This window comes from Rhinatrema bivittatum, chromosome 11, assembly GCF_901001135.1.
Source record: "Rhinatrema bivittatum chromosome 11, aRhiBiv1.1, whole genome shotgun sequence".
NCBI lineage: Eukaryota > Metazoa > Chordata > Amphibia > Gymnophiona > Rhinatrematidae > Rhinatrema > Rhinatrema bivittatum.
This window is the reverse complement of record NC_042625.1, coordinates 48,331,837-48,358,587: the sequence shown is the minus strand read 5'-3', so window position 1 is coordinate 48,358,587 and position 26,751 is coordinate 48,331,837. Positions and strand designations below refer to the sequence as shown.

Sequence of the window (26,751 nt, the reverse complement as noted above, 5' to 3'; positions counted from 1 at the left end):
TCTGATCCAGAGGAGATTTGGATGCGCGATTCAGAAGGGTGGCCTATGCAAATTAGGGCCCGCGGTAAAATGAGGCGCTAGGGACACTAGCGCGTCCCTAGCGCCTCCTTTTTGACAGGAGCAGCGGCTGTCAGCGGGTTTGACAGCCGACGCTCAATTTTGCCGGCGTCGGTTCTCAAACCCGAAAATGGATGCTGGCAAAATTGAGCATCCATCTTCCGGGCCGCAGGCCAATTTAAAATTTATTTTTTTTTTTTACTTTTGGGACCTCCGACTTAATATCGCTATGATATTAAGTCGGAAGGTGTACAGAAAAGCAGTTTTTTCTGCTTTTCTGTACAGTTCCCTGGGGCCGGCAGAAATTAATGCTGCCTTTGGGCAGGCGTTAATTTCTGAAAGTAAAATGTGTGGCTTGGCTGCACAATTTACTTTCTATATCGCGCGGACATAACTAATAGCGCCCGCAACTTGCATTTGCATGTTGCAGGCGCTATTAGTTTCGGGGGGATTGGACGCGCATTTTCGACGCGCTATTACCCCTTACTGAATAAGGGGTAAAGCTAGCGCATCAAACGCGCATCCAAATGTGGGTTAACAGTGCGCTCCACCAGAGCGCACTGTACTGTATCAGCCTGTGTAAGGGGGTTATTTACTAAAGGTTTTCTCCCATTTTGTGTCTATGTAAAAAATGCTCTAAATTTCTGTGAGGCAATAGAGGGTGAAGTGACTTGCCAGAGATCACAAGGAGCATCAGTGGGATTTGAACCCTTGCTTCCCTGGTTCTCAGTTTGCTGCTCTGCTTTTTTTCTTTAATAAACTTTCATCTCACTTTTTTAACCATGCTGGCAGTTGTTTTGTCTTCCATTCTTTTTAATGTTTGAAAGGTATTTTATCTCTACATCCACAGTGGTATTTTTAAACAATCTCCATACCTCATGCAAACGTTTAACCCTTGTAGCTGCTCCATTTTGTTTCCCAGGGGGGAGGGGGTTCCTAACTAATTTCCTTATTTACCAGTTTGTTTACACCTTCAAAAAATGGCAATAGATTAGTAAGGCAACACTTCCCTTTGCTGAATCTGTGGTTGGTCTTTCCCATTGACATTTTATAGATATTCATTTTCCCAAGTCTTCCCTCCCTCCCTCCCTCCCTCAAAAAAAAACCCCAAAAAAATCTCTTTTATGGCGGTTGTTGCCTCAGCCAGGATAAGGAACTAGAAGCATTAGGTTGTAACTTAGAAAAACAGGACTCCAGGCAGATCGTATGGTAACCCGGGTGAATGGGGTGCCACCACTCAGTATCCTCAATCCTCAAGAGCTGATCTCTCCTTGGTTCACAGAGGAGTCCTGAGAATAAAGGGGTAAGCATGTTGTACTGTAAACTCTGGGGTAGTCTGATTCTTCTAAAGGAGACCAATATTTAGCGCTACTTAGCCAGATAAGTAGTGATTTATCCAACTAAGAGGTGGCCGCTGCATATCCAGTTATGTTCGGCAACCATCACATATCCAGATAAGTATTTATCCAGCTAAGTAGATAGTTGGATATCTTTGGGGCAGGCAGTGCACATATCGAGGTGGGGCTACTTATCCGGTTAAGTTAACCAGATATTCAGCCTTATCTGGTTAAACTGACTAGAGCAAGTCTGTCTTAGCCAGATTTAACTTATCAGGCTAAGTAGTGATTTGTATACGGTTATGCAGCAGTATAGCCTTGCTGCTGAATATCCCATTTAAGCTAGGTGGATAAGTCTTACCCAGCTAACTTTTGTGTTTAGTTTTGAATATTGGTTCCAAGATTTCTGGTTTCTGTACTCCTGATTTCATAATATGAAAAGCAAGTCTGCAGATCCCGAATGGTTTAAGCTGGTGAGAAAGTAACACTCCATGTTCATAGAAGCATTCTGGCCACCGAAGCATGTATCTTATTTGTGTTTTAGAAAAGCTTCATCTTTATTTAAACACAGGAGTATTAGTTTTCCATAGTATTTTGTTTTACTCCTTGGGGAAACTGTTGCAGCTGAGGTGAGCTGCTTTTACAGAAAGCAGGTCAAGCCTCCTGTGCTAATATTCTTGGAAGAATGTCTGGTGATTCTTGATTGAGTATGCAGCAAACAGGGTAATGTCACCTATTAATCAGGTTCCTTGACCCTAGCTCAGGTGGCAGCTGCCCTTGTCTAGAGAGTATGACACATGGCTTTCATATGTTAGCTACTATAGTCTGTGTGTGCTTTCTCTTACCTCAATAACCCCTCTCCAGAAAGAATCTACTTTTTCTTTTGCCTCTCAGCATTACTGAGCTCTCAGCTTAGGTCCTGTTATAAAATAACTTCCCCCAGTTCCCCCAACAACCTCTGAGCTGCCTAGACCCCCGATAACCTGGCACACACTTATGGCAGAGCAGAATCTTGCAACCTTCCAAATCTGTAACATCTCATCAACTCACTCTGTGCTCTTCCTGGCATATTCAGTCCTTCTGCGAAGTCAGTAACTGTTGCATTGCAGGCACTCCCCAAGCTTTCTCGGCCCTTCTATAGAGTCAGAGCTATTGCATGTCATGTATGGTACAGGAATATGCCACATTTATTTATAAAACCACTATTATTTAATTGCATTAATATTAGAATATTCTGCCTTTCTATTAAGCCTCTCTGTTTCATGAGTAACAAAACTATAGGAGGATTGCCCTTTGGCACAGCTCCTATTCCATAGCAGATTCACTACTGAAGTCTTCCTAAACAACCTGAAAAAGCAGCATGGTCAATATTCTGTCATTTTACCAATGACACTGCGATTCTTTCATAGCAGCAGGTGTATAAAATTGTCACTTTATGAAATGAATCTAAAAGTGGACGTGTTCGGGTGTTGTATACCACAAATGAGAAATGGCCATATTCCCTTCTACCAACTTATTAAGGGCCTTACTTGTAATGGGAGCTGCTGTGGAGGTGAGGCTACCCTGGATAAGAACATAAGAACATAAGAAATTGCCATGCTGGGTCAGACCAAGGGTCCATCAAGCCCAGCATCCTGTTTCCAACAGAGGCCAAAACCAGGCCACAAGAACCTGGCAATTACCCAAACACTAAGAAGATCCCATGCTACTGATGCAATTAATAGCAGTGGCTATTCCCTAAGTAAAATTGATTAATAGCCATTAATGGACTTCTCCTCCAAGAACTTATCCAAACCTTTTTTGAACCCAGCTTCACTAACTGCACTAACCACATCCTCTGGCAACAAATTCCAGAGCTTTATTGTGCGTTGAGTGAAAAAGAATTTTCTCCGATTAGTCTTAAATGTGCTACTTGCTAACTTCATGGCATGCCCCCTAGTCCTTCTATTATTCGAAAGTGAAAATAACAGAGTCTCATCTACTCGTTCAAGACCTCTCATGATCTTAAAGACCTCTATCATATCCCCCCCTCAGCCGTCTCTTCTCCAAGCTGAACAGCCCTAATCTCTTCAGCCTATCCTCATAGGGAAGCTGTTCCATCCCCTTTATCATTTTGGTTGCCCTTCTCTGTACCTTCTCCATTGCAACTATATCTTTTTTGAGATGCGGCGACCAGAATTGTACACAGTATTCAAGGTGTGGTCTCACCATGGAGCGATTATAGAGGCATTATGACATTTTCCGTTCTATTAACCATTCCCTTCCTAATAATTCCTAACATTCTATTTGCTTTTTTGACTGCTGCAGCACACTGAGCTGACGATTTTAAAGTATTATCCACTATGATGCTTAGATCTTTTTCCTGGGTGGTAGCTCCTAATATGGAACCTAACATCGTGTAACTACAGCAACGGTTATTTTTCCCTATATGCAACACCTTGCACTTGTCCTCATTAAATTTCATCTGCCATTTGGATGCCCAATCTTCAAATCTTGCAAGGTCCTCCTGAAAGTATCACAGTCTGCTTGTGATTTAACTACTCTAAATAATTTTGTATCATCTGCAAATTTGATAACCTCACTCGTCGTATTCCTTTCCAGATCATTTATATATATATTGAAAAGCACCGGTCCAAGTACAGATCCCTGAGGCACTCCACTGTTTACCCTTTTCCACTGAGAAAATTGACCATTTAATCCTACTCTCTGTTTCCTGTTTTTTAACCAGCTTGTAATCCACGAAAGGACATCGCCTCCTATCCCATGACTTTTTAGTTTACGTAGAAGCCTCTCATGAGGGACTTTGTCAAACGCCTTCTGAAAATCCAAATACACTACATCTACCGGTTCACCTTTATCCACATGTTTATTAACCCCTTCAAAAAAATGAAGCAGATTTGTTAGGCAAGGCTTCCCTTGGGTAAATCCATGTTGACTATGTTCCATTAAATCAATGTCTTTCTATATGCTTTACAATTTTGTTCTTGAGAATAGTTTCCACTATTTTTCCCGGCACTGAAGTCAGGCTCACTGGTCTATAGTTACCTGGATCGCCCCTGGTGCCTTTTTTAAATATTGGGGTTACATTGGCCACCCTCCAGTCTTCAGGTACAATGGATGATTTTAATGATAGGTTACAAATTTTAACTAATAGATCAGAAATTTCATTTGAGTTCCTTCAGAACCCTAGGATGCATACCATCCGGTCCAGGTGATTTGCTACTCTTTAATTTGTCAATCTGGCCTACTACATCTTCCAGGTTCACAGTGATTTCGTTCAGTTCGCCTGACTCATCACCCCTGAAAACCATCTCCGGAACTGGTATCTCCCCAACATCCTCACTTGTAAACACGGAGGCAAAGAATTCATTTAGTCTTTCTGCAATGGCCTTATCTTCCCTAAGAGCCCCTTTAACCCCTCTGTCATCTAATGGTCCAACCGACTCCCTCACAGGTTTCTTGCTTTGGATATATTTTAAAAAGTTTTTATTATGAGTTTTTGCTTCTATGGCCAATTTCATTTCAAATTCTCTCTTCGCCTGTCTTATCAATGTTTTACACTTAGCTTGACAATGCTTATGTTTTATCCTATTTTCTTCAGATGGATCCTTCTTCCAGTTTTTGAAGGATGTTTTTTTGGCTAAAATAGCCTCTTTCACCTCACCTTTTAACCATGACGGTAATCGTTTTTCCTTCCTTCCACCTTTCTTAATGCACGGAATACATATGGACTGCGCCTCTAGGATTGTATTTTTAAACAATGTCCATGCCTGTTGAACACTTTTAACCTTTGCAGCTGCACCTTTCAGTTTTTTCTATTTTTCTCATTTTATCAAAGTTTCCCTTTATACAATTTAGTGTTAGAGCTGCAGATTTAGGATGCTTTAGGCTGTGGCTGCAACAGTCTGTGGAAGCTGCTGCTGTTATTTCTTTCGGGCCAACCTGTTCTGTTTTGTTGGACTCAGGAAAGAGGAAATTGCATAGTTGTCCCTGAGCTGCTGTTGTAACCTTAGCCCCCAGCGCTCCCGTGATCTCGGGCCTCTGCTTCCCAGAAAGGCTCCTATTACAGCACTAATTAGCAAGGAAGAGGTTGAATTGGTGCCCAAGTCTCATTTAATGTCTTGTTTCTTTCTTTTGCTGTGCACACTGAGACCAGGATCTGTCTCTGCACTTGTTGTGTTCCATTGAGACCAAGATGTCTCTTTCCAGTTCTTGTGCTCAGTTCTAAAATACACTTTATTGATGGAGGACAGAACAAGGACAGGTGAGACTTAATGTGGGCAAGTAATGTGTTTGTATAATATTAGCAGGTGCAATATATTTTGAATGAGGCAGAACTAATCAGAAAATGCTACTAAGGAGGGACTGAAAGTGCACACAATGGGCCAGATTTTCAAAGGGTTACATGCACCAGGCCTATTTTAAAGAGGCCTGGCGATGCGCGTAAAGCCCTGGGACGTGTATAAGTCCCGGGGCTTTACTAAAGGGGCGGGGGCGGGGCCAGAGGCCTCCGACAGAGCGGCCATTGCCGCTGTGTTGGAGGATCACGTGCCGGCAGGCTGCTGGCGCGTGCAACTTGCGCCTGTCTGGAGGCAGGCGCAAAAGGTAAGATAAACATTTTGGGGGGAGGTTAGAGTAGGGCTGGGGGGGAAGGTTAGGAGAAGGGGTGGGAAGGTTAGGTTAGGGGGGAGGGAACAGAAGAAGGCCACACGGCTCGGCGCACACATGTGCACCCCCTTGCGCGAGCGCGCCGACCTTGGATTTTATAACATCTGCCTGCGCATGTTATAAAATTGGGCGTACATGGGGAGGTCACGTGATGCGGTAAGACTGGTGAGGCATGCTCACCAGAGCTCCGGGTGCTACAGATAATGATAATGGAAATGAAATAAGCAGGAGGGGTACTTATTTCTTACAATGGAATGTATTTCTTATAATGCAACTTAATGAAACTTAAATTCATACGTATTTCTTACAATACAACTTAATGAAACTTGAATGAAACATTAGCTGCCAGACTCTAGACCATTCTTCAAGCTTCAATATTTGCCCAATGGGCTAAGTTATGGATAATGTCAAACAAAAAAATACGATCAGATTTTGGAAGGGAAAGAAAAGTGAGTATGAGGACTGGTTAGACAAGGGGGGACTGCAGATGTCGGGACTTAAGCTGAGTGTATTGTTTGGGAAAGGAATTTGTTTGTTTTGCAGAATTAGCTGCAGACGCATAGGTTTTTTTTCTCTCTGGCTTACCTCTAGTCTTAGGTAGCAGATGAGATGCTTAATGCGCCAGTTTATCCAGCTATTTTGCCATATAAAGATATTGAAACAAAGCACACCATCACTGCTCTTATTTATTGGAGGAGATGCAAGTCTCTTCTGATTCAGCACAACACCCTACTGGAGTTGTATGACTAGAATACCTAACTGGTACATTTATCAGACTAGGGGTGCCAGAAGCAAACTCTGTAAATTAACAGAAACTACTTCCTGGGACATGCTGCTGAATGTGCACAAAAAAAGTCACTGGCAGATATCTTCACTTTACCCTTCATTTACAGATTACCATTGACAGAAGTGGGCTTATAACAAGGATTGCAGTGGGATGTATTATATTTTCTTATAAGCAAAATGATCATAAGAAATTGCCATACTGGGTCAGACCAAGAGTCCATCAAGCCCAGCATCCTGTTTCAAAAATTGGCCAGTCCAGGCTACAAGAACCTGGCAAGTACCAAAAACACTAAGTAGATCCCATGCAACTGATGCAAGTAATAGCAGTGACTATTCTCTAAGTCAGCTTGATTAATAGCAGTTAGTAGACTTCTCCTCCAAGAACATATCCAAATCTTTTATAAACACAGCTACACTAATTGCACTAACCACATCCTCTGGCAACAAATTGCAGAGCTTAATTGTGTGTTGAATGAAAAATATTTTTTCCGATTAATTTTAAATGTGTTACTTGCTAACTTCATGGAGTGCCCCCTTCTATTCATGGAGTGCCTCCTTTTATCCGAAAGAGTAAATAATCAATTCACATTACTCATTCTAGACCTCTCATGATTTTAAAGTCTTCTATCTTATCCCCCCTAAGCTGTCTCTCCTCCAAGCTGAACAGCCCTAACCTCTCTAGCCTTTCCTTATAGGGGAGCTGTTCCATCCCCTTTATCATTTTGGTCACCCTTCTCTGTACCTTCTCCATCGCAATTAAATCTTTTTTGAGATGCAGCGACCAGAATTATACACAGTATTCAAGGTGCAGTCTCACCATGGAGCGATACAGAGGCATTATGATATTTTCTGTTTTCACCATTCCCTTCTTAATTCCTAACATTGTTTGCTTTTTTGACTACCGCAACACACTGAGTCGATGATTTCAATGTATTATCCACTATGACGCCAAGATCATTCCTGGGTGGTAGCTCCTAATATGGAACCTAACATCGTGTAACTACAGCAAGGGTTATTTTTCCCTATATGCATCACCTTGCACTTGTCCACATTAAATTTCATCTGCCATTTGGCTGCCAATCTTCCACTCTCGCAAGGTCCTCCTGCAATTTATCACAATCTGCTTGTGATTTAACTACTCTGAATAATTTTGTATCATCTGCAAATTTGATAACCTCACTCATCCTTTCCAGATCATTTATAAAGCACTGGTCCAAGTACAGATCCCTGAGGCACTCCACTTTTTACCCTTTTCCACTGAGAAAATTGACCATTTAATCCTACTCTCTGTTTCCTGTCTTTTAACCAGTTTGTAATCCATGAAAGGACACTGCCACCCATCCCATGACTTTTTACTTTTCTTAGAAGCCTCTCATGAGGGACTTTGTCAAACGCCTTCTGAAAATCCAAATACACTACATCTGCTGGTTTACCTGTATCCACATGTTTATTAACTCCTTCAAAAAATAAAGCAGATTTGTGAGGCAAGACTTGCCTTGGGTAAATCCATGCTGACTTTGTTCCATTAAACCATCTTTCTATATGCTCTGTGATTTTGATGTTTAGAATAGTTTCCTTTATTATTCCCGGTACTGAAGTGAGGCTCACTGGTCTATAGTTTCCTGGGAATCTCCCCTGGAGCTCCTTTTTAAATATTGGTTACATTGGCCACCCTCCATTCTTCAGGTACAATGGTTGATTTTAATGATAGGTTACAAATTTTAACTTATAGATTTGAAATTTCGTTTTTGAGTTCCTTCAGAACCCTGGGGTGCATACCATTCAGTGCAGGTGATTTGCTACTTTTTAGTTTATCAATCTGGGATGTTCTCGCTCTGTTTTTACTTCTGTGGGTGCCCTGGCTCAAAGAATTCATTTCATACAAGGCAGTGACTCCATCATTTTAAAAACAAATGTTGCAGTGAGGCAGCTAATCATATACAGTGAAACAGACATTAAGGTACAAAGTCTTATATCTCTGCAAATTATTTTCTTCTCTTGCGTCTATAGGAGACCGTTTTCTCACTAAAAGGCTTTGTTGGAGTAGCAGAAGTGTTATAGTAAATGGCAGAGCTGAGTCTGAATTTTGGCTTGGATTGGGCCTGATGTTTGTCTGGACTAGGCACATCGTGCCGGCTCTTACTATATAATGTTGACTCTTACTGCCCTTCTCTAGAGTGGAGTTATGGCCTGGTGGTTATGGCATAGAATTACATGCTGTCATGTCTGCTCCCAGACTCAAGAATTCAAATCCTGGCTGTGCCATCACATCCCTCTGTGACCTTGGATAAGCTGCTTGCTTTCATAGAGTTCCAGGCACTAAAATTATGCCAGCAAGCCATCTAGTTCAGAGGTGGAACTCGTCTCTTTTATAAAGCATATTGGGATGAAAAGTGTCCTTTCCCTCTTCCCTTCCAGCTAAGTGCAGTGATTGTGTCCCTGGAAGGTGGTTCTAGGTGTGTTTCCTTATTTTCTGCCTCCTTTTTATTGATTTCTGTCTCCCAACAACGTGTGAGAAGTAGATATGGAGGATTCAGCCAATTGTCAGACTAGGCACGCTGCCGGCATCCTCTCGTGCTACATTTCTATATCAATAAATAAAAAGGTATCCAGATTCTTCCAGTGCCGTTGCTAAAGAGCCCTGCCCACAGACTGACTGTTTCTTTTGGCTGAAGCATCCTGTCTTTATGTCTTTGCTGGAAAGTAAATGGAAAGCCAGATTCCTTAGTCTGGAGAGCATGTCTCCCAGCTGAGCTCTGGGAAATGCCCTCCCCCACCTCACCCCTGAGGGAAGGGATCACAGAATCACTGACCATGCGGTTTCAGTGTTTTGGCATCTGCTCTAGGTGCTACTTGTCAGGAGTGGGGTGTTGGGGTGGCAGAGAAAGGGTCTCTTGAGAGAAAATTGATAGCAGGATTTTCTGTTGCATATATAACTAGACATGAGAAGAGAGAGAAAACCTTCAATTTTGTGAAGTCAGCACTGTAAGGTGTCACCAGGCTTGCACTATGTAAGCTATCTTTGAATCACAAGACCCTCTATGATATGCCCCTCTCCATTGCTCACAAGACTGAAGGGGGATAGTTGTACAGGGTTTATTTGTGGAGGGCCTGCATTGCGAATGGGTGCTGTGACCATTGCCCCCATGCCTGTGGCTTTAAAATTCTTCTGCTCAACTATTTTAAGTGAATTTTAATGTTATTACATTAGCCTTTATAGCATTGCGAGAGGAAGGTCCACAGTGACTTTGTGACTTATTGCAGGTCGTGTTTTGCATTGCTCAGACAGTCATTAGTAACCTTCACCATTACGGTAGCCTGCCTTCAAGACACAATGGGCTTTCTCAGTTCCTGGGCCTGTCTTGTGGAATGCACTTCCCCTGGAGCTTCATGAAATAACTCATTATAAAATGGTTCAGAGGAGGCTGATGGCCCTTTTATTTTCAGTGGGTATTTCACTAGAGTTTAAAGGATTCATGATTTTATATCAGTTTCTATTGTAATATTAATTAATTGAAGATATTTCTTCATGCTGAAAAGTTTCATTTTAAGAACATATATGGCAACTTGTTACTGGGTCAGACCAAGGGTCCATCAAGCCCAGCATCCTGTTTCCAACAGTGGCAAAACCAGGATTCAACTACCTTGCAAATACCCAAACGGTAAATAAATCCCATCTACTAATGCCAATAATAGGCAATGGCTATTCTCTAAGACAATGGGGTAGATTTTCAAAGGGTTACGTGCGTAACCCCCGAAAACCTACCCCTGCCTCCCCCTGTGCGCGCCGAGCCTATCTTGCATAGGCTCGGCGGCGCATGCAAGCCCCGGGACGCGCGTAAGACCTGGGGCTTGAAAAAAGGGTGTTCTGGGGGCAGGACCGAGGCCTCCGGAACAGTCACTGGGCCGGGGGATGGAGAGCCGATGTGCGCAAAGTTACGCCTGCCCAGAGGCAGGCGTAACTTCTTCAACAAAGGTTGGGTGGGTGGAGTTTAGTTAGGGCTGGGGGGTGGGTTAGATAGGGGAAGGTGCGGGGGGGGGGGGGGGTTTGCAGAAGGAAAGTTCCCTCCAAGGCTGTTCGGCTCGGCGCGTGCAAGTTGCACAATTGTGCACCCCCTTGCGCGTGCCGATCCTGGATTTTATAACATGCGCTCGGCTGCGCGTGCATGTTATAAAATCGGGCATAGATTTGTTTGTGCCGGGTTGCGCGAACAAATCTACGCCCGCGCGCATGTTATAAAATCTGGCCCAATATGATTAGTAGCAGTTTATGGACTTCTCATCTAGGAACTTATCCAAACTTTTTTAAACCCAGCTGTTGAATCCACATCCTCTGGCAATGAATTCAGAGCTTAATTGTGTGTTGAGTAAAGAACATTCTCTGATTTGTTTTAAGTGTGCTACTTTCTAACTTCATGGCATGTCCCCTCCATCCCCCCCACCCAGTCCTTGTATTATCTGAAATAATAAATAACCGATTCACATTTACCTGTTCTAGTCCTCTCATGCTTTTATAGACAATTTTACTTTGTCATGCTACTATATTTGACAGTGAATGTTGCTTATTATGATTCCCTCTATAATGAGTTGTACTTGCATAGGCAGAATATAAATATTTTAAATAAATAGTCCTAGCTCTTACCTAGGGCAATCCAGGTGCCTTAAATAAAGAGCCTTTCTGACTATAAATTGCAATATTTCTAGTGTGTAGCCAGATGGACTCAGGACAGAGTCAGATTTCAAAGCTGACAACACCCTACATACACCCTTGCAGTGACTTCAGCCCTTCAGTATTTCTCTGCCTCCAGCAGATGTGGACATACCTCTCCCTATGGGGATTGCTGTACTTTTTGGAAGGAGAAATTCTACATTTAAATTGGAGACAAAACACTGAGCCCTGGTGGTTTGATACCTAAAGGTTCCTCTCCCAATTGAGAATTCCTGAGGTGATTTCCAATATCCCTCAGAGCTGTGCCTTGGTCTGATAGCCAGTCCCCGACGTGGACTTTGCTGCTTAAGCAGCTGAAAGTCAGTGGGTGCAGGAAGCCAAGCGTGGCAGTGACTGCCAAAGCCCTCTCCCCCTGCAGCCAGAGAAAGTCTCTGTACTCAGCCAGTAAGCACTGAGCCCAGTTAAATTAAAAAAAAAGAAAAAAGGAAGATTTACCTCCCGATTCAGAGACATTTGGAGGGGTTTTCAGTAAGACTTCCTCCGGTCTCCTTCCTTGGCGCGCCGTACCGACATCATTACTGATCCTGTTGGGGTAAGGGGAAGTGGACTTTTGAGCAGCCTTCCCGGTGGGGCTAAGCCCCGCTTTAGGCTTGGTTGGAACATTGCATGGTAGTCCAGCAGCGCCATCTTGCTCGAGTCTTTGTGTATGCCATATTGCCTTCCATCGAACGTCAATACACGCAATATGTCTGCTCTGCATGTGCGCTGCACGCCTAGCCATCGTGCATGTACATATGTGCACAACCTACTAAGCGCGGAATACAGGTAAAGCCGGGTGCACAAATTGTGTGTGCACCTCATCACATTCCGCCTAGGCTCCTGAAATCTATGCACATCAAATTTTAAGCGTGAGTCAACAGAATGCACAGTTACTGCCATCAATGGCTCCGGCAGCAAGAAACATAAGTGCCTTTCTCTCTGCACTGCATGTCATATTAGGCCTTCACAGTCTAACCTGGATTCCAAGAAAGCAAGAGAAAAATGAGACCTATCTGGTTCTCAAAGGAGGTGGCTGACAAAATAAAAGTTAAAAGACCAGCGTTCAAGAAATATAAAGAATCCCAAAGACATGAACACAAGGAAGAATATCTAGTGGAACAGAGGGAGACAAAGAAAGCAATCAAGAAAGTGAAAATTCAAGCGGAAGAAAGGATCGCCAAAGAGGTGTAAAGCAAGGTGATAAAACATTTTTCAGATACATCAGTGAAAGGAGAAAAGTCCAAAGTGGAATACTGAAATTGAAAGGTGAAAAGGATCAATGGGTGGAGACAGATGAAGAAATGGCAGAATTATTAAACGAATACTTCAGTTCTGTGTTCACTAAAGAAGACCCTGGAGAAGGACCGTCGCTAGTTAACAAGAAAATAGAGGGGAATGGAGTAGATGTAACTCCATTTACAGTAGAGAATGTATGGGAAGAGCTGGGGAAACTGAAAGTGGACAAAGCCATGGGGCCTGATGAGGTTCATCCCAGGATACTGAGGGAGCTCAGAGATGTGCTGGCGGGTCCGCTGTGTGACCTGTTCAATAGATCCCTAGAAACGGGAGTGGTGCCGAGTGATTGGAGAAGAGTGGTGGTGATCCCGCTTCACAAGAGTGGAAACAGAGAGGAGGCTGAAAACTACAGACTGGTTAGCCTCACCTCAGTGATGGGAAAAGTAATGGAGTCGCTGTTAAAAGAAGGAATAGTGAACTATCTACAGTCGGAAGAATTGCTGGACCAGAGGCAGCATGGATTCACCAGGGGAAGATCCTGTCAGACAAATCTGACTTTTCTGACTGGGTAACCAAGGAAATGGATCAAGGAAGATCACTCGATGTCATCTACTTGGACTTCAGCAAGGCTATTGATACGGTCCCGCACAGGAGACTGGTGAATAAAATAAGAAGCTTAGGAGTGAGTACCAAGGTGGTGGCCTGGATTGCAAACTGGTTGATGGACAGAAGACAATGTGTGATGGTAAATGGAACTTACTCTGAAGAGAGAGCGGTGTTGAGCGGAGTGCCACAGGGGTTGGTGTTGGGACTGGTCCTGTTCAATAGCTTTGTGAGCGACATTGCGGAAGGGATAGAAGGTAAGGTTTGTCTTTTTGCGGATGACACTAAGATCTGCAATAGAGTGGACACGCCGGAAGGAGTGGAGAGAATGAGACGGGATCTAAGGAAGCTGGAAGAGTGGTCAAAGATATGGCAGCTGAGATTCAATGCCAAGAAGTGCATTGGGGTATGGAAATCTGAATGAACGGTATTCGATGGGGGGAGAAGGGCTGATGTGCACGGGGCAAGAGAGAGACCTTGAGGTGATAGTGTCTAATGATCTGAAGTCAGTGAAACAATGTGACAAGGCGATAGCTAAAGCCAGAAGAATGCTGGGCTGCATAGAGAGAGGAATATCGAGTAAGAAAAGGGAAGTGATTATCCTCTTGTACAGGTCCTTGGTAAGGCCTCACCTGGAGTACTGTGTTCAGTTCTGGAGACCGTATCTCCAAAGAGACAGAGATAAGATGGAGGCGGTCCAGAGAAGGGCGACCAAAAAAGTGGAAGGTCTTCATCGAATGACTTATGAGGAGAGATTAAAGAATCTAAATATGTACACCCTGGAGGAAAGGAGAAGCAGAGGTGATTATGATACAGACTTTCAGATACTTGAAAGGTTTTAATGATCCAAAGACAACGACAAACCTTTTCCGTCGGAAAAAAATCAGCAGAACCAGGGGTCACAATTTGAAGCTCCAGGGAGGAAGACTCAGAACTAATGTCAGGAAGTATTTCTTCACGGAGAGGGTGGTGGATGCCTGGAATGCCCTTCCGGAGGAAATGGTGAAGACCAGAACTGTGAAGGACTTCAAAGGGGCATGGGATAAACATTGGATCCATAAAGTCTAGAGGACGTGAATGAAGAGTGGGTGGCTCGCGGGAATGATGGCTACTACCTGGAGATAATACCCTTATTCAATAAACATACACACGGTTAATGTGACTCCAACATTGCTCCAAGCTTCAACGGCAAGAGGAAATGTGGAAAAATATTTGCATTCACAAAAAGCGGGGAGTAGCTTGCTTGTTATGGTGGTTACTACCCCAAACCAAATAGGCCTGATACTTCACTTTCAATGCATAACCAGCATAGCTCTCTGCTTCAACGGCAGGGGAGAAAGTCTGATACTTCGTGCATATCCAGTATAGCTCTCTGCTTCAACGGCAGGGGAGAAAGTCTGATACTACGTGCATATCCAGCATAGCTTTCTGCTTCAACGGCAGGGGAGAAAGTCTGATACTATGTGCATATCCAGCCTAGCTCTCTGCTTCAACGGCAGGAGGGATGAAGAAAAGTGGATCTATATACAGACAACAACCAACAAGGACTGAATCACATAGTCTGGGTAAACAAATAAGCATGGGTGTAGCTTGCTTATTGCGGCGGTTACTACCCCTAACTAATTAAGCTAGTTATTTCACTTAGATGCAGCTCCAACACTGCTCTTTGCATTAATGGTGGGGGTGGAAGGGAAATAGAACCAAAGGGTTACTAAGAGCCAAGAGTAACAGATAAGTATGAGAAAAAAAAAGTGCGACTCTTGCTGGGCAGACTGGATGGGCCATTTGGTCTTCTTCTGCCGTCATTTCTATGTTTCTATAACTTATGTCAGCACTGTGAGGAAGCCCAGGGAAAGCTGACCTCCCTGGACTTTGCTAAATCCAGTTCCTCCCATTCAGAGGATGCATTAGCCACAGCCTTAACTGGAAGTATCCCGGATCAGAGTATCCCCGTGACTGGGTCATCCATGGGAGAGGGAAATTCAGCGGCCTACCCCAGTACCTCCTGGGCTAGGCATGGACCTGGCTGCCTTCTCTTGGGTGAAATTTTTCCAGGGCCTTCAAGCCTTCATACCAGCGCAGTCTGCTACCTCACTTGCCCCTGTTTGGATGTAACCTCAGCCAGTAAGCCCATCCTCTCCCAGTCCTGTCGGCAGACCTCTAAGCATGCCTCGCCTCACCAAGGGTCTCCCAGGCAGGGACCAGATGAAAAGAAGGATATGGATTCCTTGGAAGATGGGTAAATTCCCCCAGGCTTAGAACTGTATTGGATCATATTATGGTTTTTCCATAGAGACGAATTGCTGGCCCTGGTTTCCCAGACCTTGAAGATGCTGGGAGTTCCTGTGATGGTCTCTGAAGGAACAAAAGAAGAATCCCATTCTGATTTCCCTACGGAAAGCCTTGTGCTACTTTCCAGTACGGGAAGCCATCCAGAAATTGATTGACCTGGAATGGGATGCCCCAGAAGCAAGTTTTAAAGGGGCACATGCATTAGAAGCTCTATACCCACTGGATCTGGCAGTGAGAGAGTATTTGCATTTCCCTAAAGTGGATGCGTTAATCTGTGCCATCTCTAAGCAAACAATTATCCCAGTGTAAGGAGGAGCAGCCTTAAAGGATGCGCACAATAGACTGATGAAGCCTTCAAGCCTTTGACGCAGTAACAATGACCTTACAGATTTCTTCCTGTTGTGCCTTGGTAGCTCGTTTGTGCCTGCTCCTCTCTTGGAAGGTGAATGACTCGTGGGTGAATTCCAAACCGGTTATGGAATCCCCCACCGCCTTTTTAGTTGACATGGGCTCAGAATCTAGTCTGTACTTCGGCTAGAGGAGTGGCCTCAGTGGTGGCAACTAGAAGACAGCTATGGCTGTGAAATTGGTCAGCAGACACAACCTCCAAGGCAAATCTTACAAAGATGCACTTTAAAGGATCATTCCTTTTCGGAAGCAAATTGGAAAAGCTGGACAGTAAACGGGGCTAATCTCCAGTTCCCCAGCAACCAGAAGATAAGAGAAAGCAGTTAAAGCACCCTTCACCTATGAGGGTTCAATCCAGGGGCTACCAAAGCTTTTGCCCCTACAGAACTCGACATTTCAGAGGTCTCTGCCCCTTGGGAGGCCTCAGCATTTCATAGTCGACAGCCCAAGTTCAGGTTCATCCCGAACCCCCCAATGAAAGTTTGCCGACCCACCCTCACAATGAGGAGATAGGGGTCTACTGTCCCTCTTCTACCAGCAGTGGGTCGAGATCACTTCAGACAAATGGATACTGGAGGTCATATGAGACTGAGATGCGCTGGAATTTCACAGCACTCCTCTGGACAAATTCTTGATGTCTTCTTGCCACTCCCAGCACAACAAACAGGCAGAGGAGACTACCGTGTTGAGGATCCTTAAGATAAGGGCTATAATCCCAGTACCCGTGCCCCAGGAAAATAGCGTTATTCCATCTATTTTATGGTACCCAAGAAGGAAGATTCCTTTCGCCCCATTCTGGACCTCAAGAGCATCAATCGATATCTACGAATGAATATTTTCTGCATGGAATCCCTACTCTCCGTGATAATGGCCATTCAATTGGGAGAGTTCTTAACCTCCCTGAACCTATCCGAGGCCTACCTACATATTCCAATTCATCAAGATCACAGTTTCCTATGCTTTGCAGTACTGGGTTGCCATTATCAGTTCTGGGCACTGCCATTTGTCCTAGCCACCGTCTCCAGAACATTCTCCAAAATTATGGTGATCGTAGCGGCAGCATTGAGAAAAGAGGGAATCCTGGTGTACCCATACTTGGATAAATGGTTGATCCAGGCCAAGTCCATGGAAGAGAGTCTCCGGGTAACCAACAGGGTGATCTCCTTCCTTCAGGAACTCTGCTGGGTCGTAAACCTGGACAAAAGCAGTCTCAAGCCCTCCCGGTAATTGTTTGTTTTTTTTTTTTTAATCGTTTTTTCAATAGTATGTCCACAGTAGCTTTTGAAGAGAATACTGAAGGGCTGAGATCACTGCAGGGGTGTACCTAGGGTAACGTCAGCTCTGAAATCTGACTCTGTCTCCATCTGCTGGCAGGGGAGCATAACCCATTGGTCCTGAGTCCATCTGTCTACACTAAGAAAAACAAAATTATCATTTAAGTAATTTATCCATTTCTTAACAACTCGCTTCTAGTGCTTTCCTGCCCTACGAGCTGTGTCTTGAATCACCTCCTCTGCTGAGCCACCTTTTCTCCTGATAACATGAACCTGTTGCTTGCTGTGTTTCCAAATGTGCTTTTTCGACTAACTATTCTCTATCATGAGGGCAGTATTCAAAGCAATCTCATTGCATTATTACGGATTGATGTGCCTAGCTTGCCATATCTAAAAATTGAATGCTGTAGGTTCTTCCATATTATGTGTACTTTTAGCCAGATGGTGAAGAGGAGAATGGAGGGTGGTGGTCAGATCAGAGGAAGAATGTGTCCATGACATTTTCAAACTAGTATGTGCTGTTTTACTCCTCTTGACTGCAGGTGCAAACGACTCAGGTACTTGTAATGTGTACTTTTAATTTTCAAGGAGAACCTGCCCAAGTGTTTTCTTGCTTACAATGAATGTATAACGTGAAATGAGCTTGTGAACTTGAGAACAGCAAAATTACCCCCTCTAGTTTTGCTGTTCCTGAACTGCTTGTTTTGGCTTCTCCCATCAGAAGTAAATATGACCCCATTAGGGATGGAAGTCTTGCTGCTGACTCTGGTTTCTGCAATGACAGACACTGGCAGAAAACCAGGTTTAAAAATAAAGGACATATAGCCGTTTCCAAACAAAATAATTCATGCTCTGAAATTTGGAGTGGAGTTTACGTTTCATGTATCGGTGTCCATTAGAGATGTTTCTCTGTCCCATTGACTCTCTTTCCATTCAGACCTGAAATGGCACTGAGTGCGCTTCTTAGATATTTCACGGACTCCCATCACGCCAGCTCCCATGATCTGAAGCCCAGTTATGGTCTTCCCCCATCGTCAGCACATTGCTGTGACTGCATGCTGCCATTGATTGACATGTCTTGCACTGTAACCATGGCGTCTTGTCTCCCCCCCCCCCCCCCCCCCCCCCCCCCACAGCTGCGCAGAATGCAGGAGATGATTGCACACATGCAGGCGCAGATGAGGATGAAGCCTTCGGGGGACGAGTGACACGCTGCCAGCCCAAGTACATAAGGTATCTTCTTTCTGAAATCTCATCCTGTTCTGTGCTGGCACGCCTCTCTGTGTTACACTGCTACTCGGGTACAGCTGAAAAATGACCCATTATCATCGGACTATTGTTCAAAAAACTGAGTTTTTTTTAAAGTGAATTCTCCAGGTCTGCATGGGGAGGAGGATTTTGAATGGACTTGGGGTACCTGGATAAATTGCGTGGGCTGAAAGGTGTGGGTGGGGTTAGGGTGCACTTTGCTGCCTGTACTTTATTCCTGGTACAGCAGGTGCAGAGTCCGCAGATGCTCATGACCTCCGCCAACCCTGAATTTTCAAAGAGGTGCTGCACAGGGAGTTTGTTTCAAAATTAGCAAGCTGCCTGCATGCTTTCAAGATTGCCCCATCCCCTACCCTCTCCATAAGCTTACGGGATGGCGCAGATGTGAAAGCTGCCTCTAGCTGAAAAGCATTAGAAACCGCATTCAGGATGTGAACTATCCATAAACAAAATCCATGAGACAAAACGAGTTAAAGCAAATTTTTGTACTGTAATAGTGCAATTTTTTTTAATGTATTTTGTCAGATTTGCTAGTAGCTGTTGTACTTGTGCCAGCATGGTCTTCCTGGCCTGTAACTCCTCACTTGCTTCTCCTCATTACTGCACAGATGTCCTTCCTTCCCTACAGCAGAATCTGTTAATTTAATTGCTTGTATTAGAGGACAGTGTAGAACTGGCAGCTTCAGAAAGGACCCAGCTTCAGTGGTGTGAAGACCTGCGTTTTTCCCGAGTGGTTTTTGTTTCATTTGCTATAATACTTTTGGTGCTTAATTCCAAGAGTTCTTGCTAGACACAGGCATGGGTGCTAAATTTTTTGAGTCATTGATCCTGTTCTTTGTGTGTAAATCTGGCTCAGGGCAGCTTTACCAGTGCGTATTCCAGGACTGCACAGAAAATGGTAATAGAGTCCACCTTTGTGATAGTTTCGTGATGTGGTTTTTGTTACTTTTACCCACAGTTTTGTTTTGCTCCCCGCCACCCCCAGTTCTTTCTGATGTGAAACAAAGCTAGAGATTTTCTATGCCCAAAGTCTTTGTCCTTCGGACTGTCCATTAGCAAATCCACATACTCAGTAATTCTCAGCAAACACACACCAACTTTAAATCCTATGAAAAATGTAGGGGTCTTGCAGTAACTTCTGTTTTTTCAGATGTTTATTGCTATGCGTTTGAACATGAGAGCTAAAAGCTTGGGTCTTGCTGAGCTTCCTGTGACTCCTTAAAACTCAGTGCTTTGATTTGTTTATTGCCTGGAATGCAAACCCTGCCTGAAATGGGTTACGCTATCCCATATGACCCTGTGACAGCCGTCAGCATTCCAGGCTGGAAATGGGGAAATGTGCGCTGCCTTTCACATGGAAAGAAATGGGTTGCTATGTAACTCCTTTCCAAAGTAAAGAATTGAAATAAAAACAAACTTAAATCCATGCCCACAAGTACAAGCTTACTCTGTCTTTTGATTCCTATTTTGTCCCTCAGGGTCTTTCCCAGAAGAGTGGGGGGGGGGGGGGGGGAGGAGGTGGAGGGGAGATTTCTCAGGGTGAAGCACTAAGATCTCTAGAATCAGAAGGGTCCCTGTCCATGCTAAGCATGCAAGCTAGAAAGAGTCCTGCGCTGTGTCGCTGAGTTCAGAGCAGTGCAGGCTGTTTTTGTCTGCCTGGGGGTTCCATCAGTGCCTCCATTCCTGGTTTTACCACCTGCTGTTGTGTTCCTGGCTGACATCCGGAGCAAGCTCCGAGCTTGAAGAAGAAGGCCTGCCATGGGCTGAAGGGTTAATGCCACCAGGGCAGGCCCATTAGTGTGCACTTTAATGAGCCTGAAGAATCCATTATTTGATTGCTATGTTTGAATCTTTTTTGGCGTGTGAATGAATCTAGATTGGGTTTTGGTTCCACCCTTTGTGGGGCTGGTTGGGATGGTGCAGCTAGAGATGTCTTGATTATTTTGTATTTTTATTGTGTTTAAATCTAAGAAACACAAAAAAAAAAAGGGAAAAAATGTATAATACAACATAATATCAAAATAGCTTACAAACATTTGCAATAACTTTTATTTATCAAAAGATGTACTACATTATCACATGATATATTATACAGTTATAGGTATCCTCTGTGCCGCTGGAAGTATCAACCCAATATCTAAAAATAACTATCACCCACACACATCCATCATCCCTCATACCACCCCTAAATCCATATGTAAAACCAAGAGGCAATAAAAGTAGATATATAGATAGATAGATATATATGCCAAAGAACATCACAACATACAACAATGTAGGGTAATTTCCATCAAACGGAAATCTTTCACTTAATCAACTTCTTTGGGAAGTGCTCTTCAAAACTTTCAGACAACAAAGACTGTTGATGTGCCCTTGACATGATTCATATTTTGAGACTGGCAAGCTAAAGCATGGGTGGCGCTGGGTAGAGAACCGTGGTTTAGTGACATGCGTTTATTATTGTTACATTGCATTGGCAATTTGAGGAAGATTTAAATGAAGCTATTCTACAGTTGATAAAGATTGGGGTGAGAGTCATGCTTCCCCTGAAGAAGCCCTTTATGTGAGGGTGAAACAAAGAATTCTTTGTCGGTAACGGGAGCGTTGGGTGTTATGGGTGTTGTTATGCACATGTTGGCTATGTAAATCTGTTATGAATATTTATAGGAGGAGGAGGAAGAATTGAGAAGTCTTTGTTGTCTGAAAGTTTTGAACAGCACTTCCCAAAGAAGTTGATTAAGTGGAAGAGATTTCAATTTGATGGAAATTACCTTACATTGTAGTATGTTGTGAGGTTCTTTGGCATATATATATATATATATATATATATATCTGTACTTTTATTGTCTTTGGTTTTATATATGGATTTAGGGGTGGTATGAGTGATGATGAATGTGTGTGTGTGATAGTCTTAGATATTGGGGACATTGAGTTGAGAGTACCAGCGGTGCAATTAGAGGATACCTATAACTGTATAATATATCATGCGATTATATATGGATATCTTTTGATAAATAAGTTACTGTAAATGGTTTGTAAGCTATTTTGATTAATTTGTTGTATTGTACATTTTTTCCCTTATGTTTGTGTTTCTCACTTTTATGTATATGAGGGAATTCTAATCTTATCCTTCATTTTTGGGTACCTTGTTTGTAAATCCGATATAAGCCACTTTTGGCAATCCTTTGAGTTTGATAAGGCAGGGTAGAAATGTAAAGTAAGTCCATCAGGACTGGGCCCAGAGACAGTTCATCTACCTCTACCTGCCCCGTACACATATAGCCTTCTCTACCGATTTCTGCACTAACTTAAAGCACTTTATTTATGTATTTATTTATTTGATGCTTTTTTTATACCAGCGTTCATGACAGTCATATCATGTCGGTTTACAGAAAACTGGGGAACGATAACCTTAAATACATTAACATAGTAAAGAAGTAAAAAAAAAAGTTACAATAAAACGGGGGTGAGCAAACTGGGGGAAGAAGAAGAGCATAGGTAACTTGAAAATAAATCCAGTTATTTGGAGAGTCTGAGTTCTAGAAATATTCATTGTGGTGCTTTGGGGCCTTAGCTCTGGTAATCAGTGAATTTATGTAAAGGCTTGTTGAAATAACCAGGTCTTAAGCCTTTTTCTAAAAGTCATTAGGCAGGGTTCTTGTCTAAGTTCAGTGGGAATGGTATTCCAAATGGTTGGTCCCGCTGTAGAGAAGGCCCGTTCTCTTGTGGTTTATGTGGTGAGTCACTTTGGTTGGAGGGGCATGTAGGGATCCTCTGTAGGCCTCTCTGATCGGTCTTGATGAGGTGTGTAGTCTGAGAGGTAGTTGAAGGTTAAGAGGTGCTTGATTGTGGATAATTGTGAAGGACTTGTGTAGAATTCGGAAACGTATCGGTAGCCAGTGAAGGTTTTTTAGGATTGGGGTGATGTGGTCTCTTCTGCCCGAGTTTGTCAGTATTCTGGCTGCCGCGTTTTGAAGCATCTGAAGCGGTTTGGTTGAAGAGGTGGGTAGACCTAGCAGAATGGAATTGCAGTAGTCTATCTTGTGGAATAGGACAGCTTGGAGGACCATTCTGAAATCTTGAAATGTTGAGGTATGCCAGGGAAACACTTAAATGTTTTAAGGTAGGTGAGATGAACGCTGATGGACAGCTCTTCTCCTCGTCAGTTATTGACATGACCAGCAGTGTGGAAGCTTCATCTTCCTTTGTGTGAATCTGTCCAAAGTGGATTCCTAGGGATCGCTCTAGGGGCCAGAGAAGAGATTTTAACTAGAGAGTATAAAAAGCAAGCAAGGTGCACGAGATGTGTCTGTGTCTCTTTTTTATCCTAATGGATAGTGTGTCCTCAGATGGGGAATTAGGGATGGGAGGGCAGGAGGTGGAAGAGGTGGCCTGTACTTATACATGCTGTGGCCAAAGCCAATGCAGAAAGAAACTCTAGACCAGGCTTACATTGGCCTGCATCCTGAGCCACTGCCTGCTCAGTTCTTGCTGGATGCTGACCCTTCTAGCAAAGGTGATCTTTGGTGACATATACAGTGAACTTTCCAAAGAGTTAGACATGCAACCTACATCAGACACTTAGAGCTGGAGACAATTCACCACAGTAGACCAAACAGAGAGCGAAGTTTCCATAACTAAAACAAGTTGGAAATTGCATTATAAGATCTGCAGGAAAACAGATGTTTTTCAGCTTTCTCTCTGTGGGCAGATGAATCCATAATAGAAAAATGGAGTTGAACTATTCTGCTATCTGTAAAGGGCAGTTGCCATTTCTTACATTTGTTTTAAAGAAAGACATTTACTTAGTAATGTAACATATGACATCAAAAAAGACTAACTGGCCCATCCAGTCATGCTGGGCCACACTGCTGTGGGTATATCCCAGCTGCCATCCGTAGAGCATGACTGCTTGTAGGATATCAGTTTATATGGTCGTCTTCGGTAGTTCTCTACTATCCAGGGTATATGATCAGTAATCTAATAGCTGAGCCCTTCCATCTCTCATCTCCAAGGTTTGCAATGATCTAAACAACTACAAAAAGTGAGTCTCTTAGACAAACATCTGGCCTCCTGTGTCCCAGTGGCCTTGCTGGATGATACCTGGTCACCACCAGCCTGCCATTTCCCCACCTGGCTACCTCAAACCCTGCATAGTTACTAGTTCATGCCTCTTTTACCTGCACCTTGTTTTCTCCTCATCACCTCTGCTCTGGATGGAGTGAAGGGAAGGTTAATGGTAAGGCTGCATCCTTCCAACCATGTCCTTGAATTTTGCCACAGTGCTGGTTTCTACCACCCGTGCTGGTAGGTTGACCCAGGTATATGCCACCTTTCCACTAAAGAAGTATTTTCATGTGATTATCATCCATTGCTCTCCTGCTTTGTGCTCTGGAAATCTTTGTTCTGAGGGGGCGCAGTGGAGCATTGGGTGTGTCAAACTTTAGCAGCGTTATGGGAATCGCACAGCTCCAGGCTCCCCATCACGAGCGAGATTTTGGTGAGCTCTTCCTTAGCTGTTGAAAATAAAGCTATGGCGCTTCTGTACTGTTTGCCATCCAAAACCTATATTAGTCCCACAGTATTAATATTCAGAATAGAGCAGAATCCTCCAAGGAGAGAATTTCTAAAACTTAGTGGCTGTGCCTATAATATAAAGTGTACATTTTTAACTTTAAAAGAGAGAAAAACTCAAGAAGCAAAACTGTTTTAGAGTAAATAGCCAGGAGTCAGGGGGTTATTCATAGTAGTCAGGGGTTCTCGCATACAGCGAGACCTGGAAGAGCATCAAAGCATAACAGTCTGTGTTTTCTTTCAGTGGCAGCGTGTCTTTCCCTTCCAAAAGGATCTGTGCTTCCTGTGAATACAGATTCAAGAATGGACATCCTCCAGGGCCCAGAGCACCACCAGCAGTCACCATCGTTCAGGACCATGGTGTGAAACAACTTACTTTAGAGCAGACCTTTCTCCGTACTCCCTTATGTCTTCATGTTAATCATGTTCTTATACTTGGAAGGTTACTCCCCATGTAACTCTCTCTTAATATATATATATAAATATACACACGCACACATATGTATATGTATACACAGTCATTGTTATTCAGCATTATCTGTACTAAAATCATTGTTTGTGGGATTGTTAAGGTACACCACATTTGTATTAGTGGTGGTGATGTTATTTTGGTTGAATTCTTGGTCATTTCCTGACCTGTTCTTAACAATAGAATTAGATGTTTGCACAGTTTGTCATCTGTAATTCTAGTGTAAATCACTGCAATATGAGATGCTCTTTCTGCTCCTAACTTTGCCACCCCTGTGTTAAACAAGCATCTCCTTGGACAGCCCAAGTTCTCAAGAGGTGGGAAATGCTCCCCTCTAGGTCTACAATGGTCAGAAAGATATTCAGAAAGCTGCACCATCCTTAGGCACAGAAATCTGGGATAAGTCTCTATGTGAGGGATTTGTCTGCTACCTTTCCTGCTGACTGAGGGCCACAGTCAGCAGCACTGCACTGAGAGTCAATCCACTCATAAATGCCTTAAGAAAACAGCTGTACATTTAGAAGTGAGTTTCTTCTAGTAAGGTTGGGTTTTGCTGTATACCTCAGGAGTGCCTTGGATAGGCTGAAAAGCAGCTTTAGAAAGACCCAGTTCAACCTTCCTTTCCTGCTGCTGTCTGTGTGACACACACTGTGAGATTTAAGGTGGCCACATGAACACTTCACCAGTTACTTTTCCCTCACCAGTCGTGCCTTAGGCCATGAAATGTTTTCCCCAGACCCTCTGGGAGCTTGCCTTTCATTATGCAGTGTGTTGCTGGACGGTGATTCTTGTGGCATTCATCCCACTGCCAAGTAAATCCTGGTACGTGCTGAAAACATTTTATACATCATGTAACACTAATATTTCTTGAGGAGTTTGCTTTTTTTTTTAAATAAATGGAGATTTTAGAATAAACACTGGTGAACTCTTTCTTTTTAAACCACATTTGTAATTAAGGACAAAGTGTTGGAGAAGGGATCATCCCAGCCTTTGATGTGTTCACTCAGGGCTGTTCATCCTTATATAAATATAATAATGATTTGTTTCCCGCATTCTTTCTTACAAGGTGACATGCTCAAGTACCACTTGCAAAATCAGTCAGACACTTCCCTGCACCCTCCATATTAGGTGATCACAGAATTTGCAGCACTAAAATAGATCCATAGTGAAATAGAATTTTATTTTCTTTAGAACAATTTAAGCTCAGTCTCCTATGCATGTAGTAACTTTACAGGATGCGTGAATATGTTCTCACCTGCTGTCACCTTTTGAGCTCTCTGTCAGGCCAATGTCAGTGCGCTCCGGCAGAGCGCACTGTTAGCCAGCATTTGGACGCGCGTTTTCAACGCGCTAGCTTTACCCCTTATTCAGTAAGGGGTAATAGCGCGTTGAAAACGCGGGTCCAACCTCCCCCCCCCCCCCCCCCGAGACAAATAGCGCCCGCAACATGCAAATGCATGTCGATGGCCCTATTGGTCATTCCCGCGCGATACAGTAAGTAAAATGTGCAGCCAAGCCGTACATTTTACTTTAAGAAATTAACGCCTACCCAAAGGTAGGCGTTAATTTCTCTCTGCACCGGGAAAGTGCTTTTCTGTGCACCCTCCGACTTAATATCATGGCAATATTAAGTCAGAGGTCCCAAAAGTTAAAAAAAAACGTTAAAAAATTTAAAATCAGTCCACAGCTCGTGGGTTGAAAACCGGACGCTCAATTTTGCCGGCATCCGGTTTCCAAGCCTGTGGCTGTCAGCGGGCTCGAGAACCGATGCTGGCAAAATTAAGCATCAGCTGTCAAACCTGCTGACAGCCGCCGCTCCTGTCCAAAAAGAGGCGCTAGGGACGCACTAGTTGTACCTAGGAGCACTTTTTACCGCGGACCCTAATTTAAATATTTTGTTTTACTGTATCGCGTGCACAGGACACTGGCCTGTGCACGCGCCGGGAGAGCAAGTGCTCGCCTGCTCTCCCGCAAACTTTACTGTATCTGCCTGTGTATGTGTTAGCTAGAAGAAATCCAGTAGACTTCAGAAAGGTTTATTGTAATTAGTGAGAACTAGAGAAGTCAATA

The 26,751-nt window shown here is 43.5% G+C and overlaps 1 protein-coding gene across 1 annotated transcript in view; it reads left to right on the top strand.

Moving 5' to 3' along the window:
- LOC115100878 (septin-2A) overlaps positions 1 to 25,596 on the top strand; it is a 119,069-nt gene extending 93,473 nt beyond the window's left edge. The window contains exons 12-13 of the mRNA XM_029619900.1: positions 18,506 to 18,602; positions 24,457 to 25,596. Of these exons, the coding sequence (XP_029475760.1) occupies positions 18,506 to 18,577 (72 nt within the window). The 3' untranslated portion in view covers positions 18,578 to 18,602; positions 24,457 to 25,596. The remainder of the gene's footprint in view (positions 1 to 18,505; positions 18,603 to 24,456) is intronic.
- The last annotated feature ends 1,155 nt before the right edge of the window (positions 25,597 to 26,751 follow it).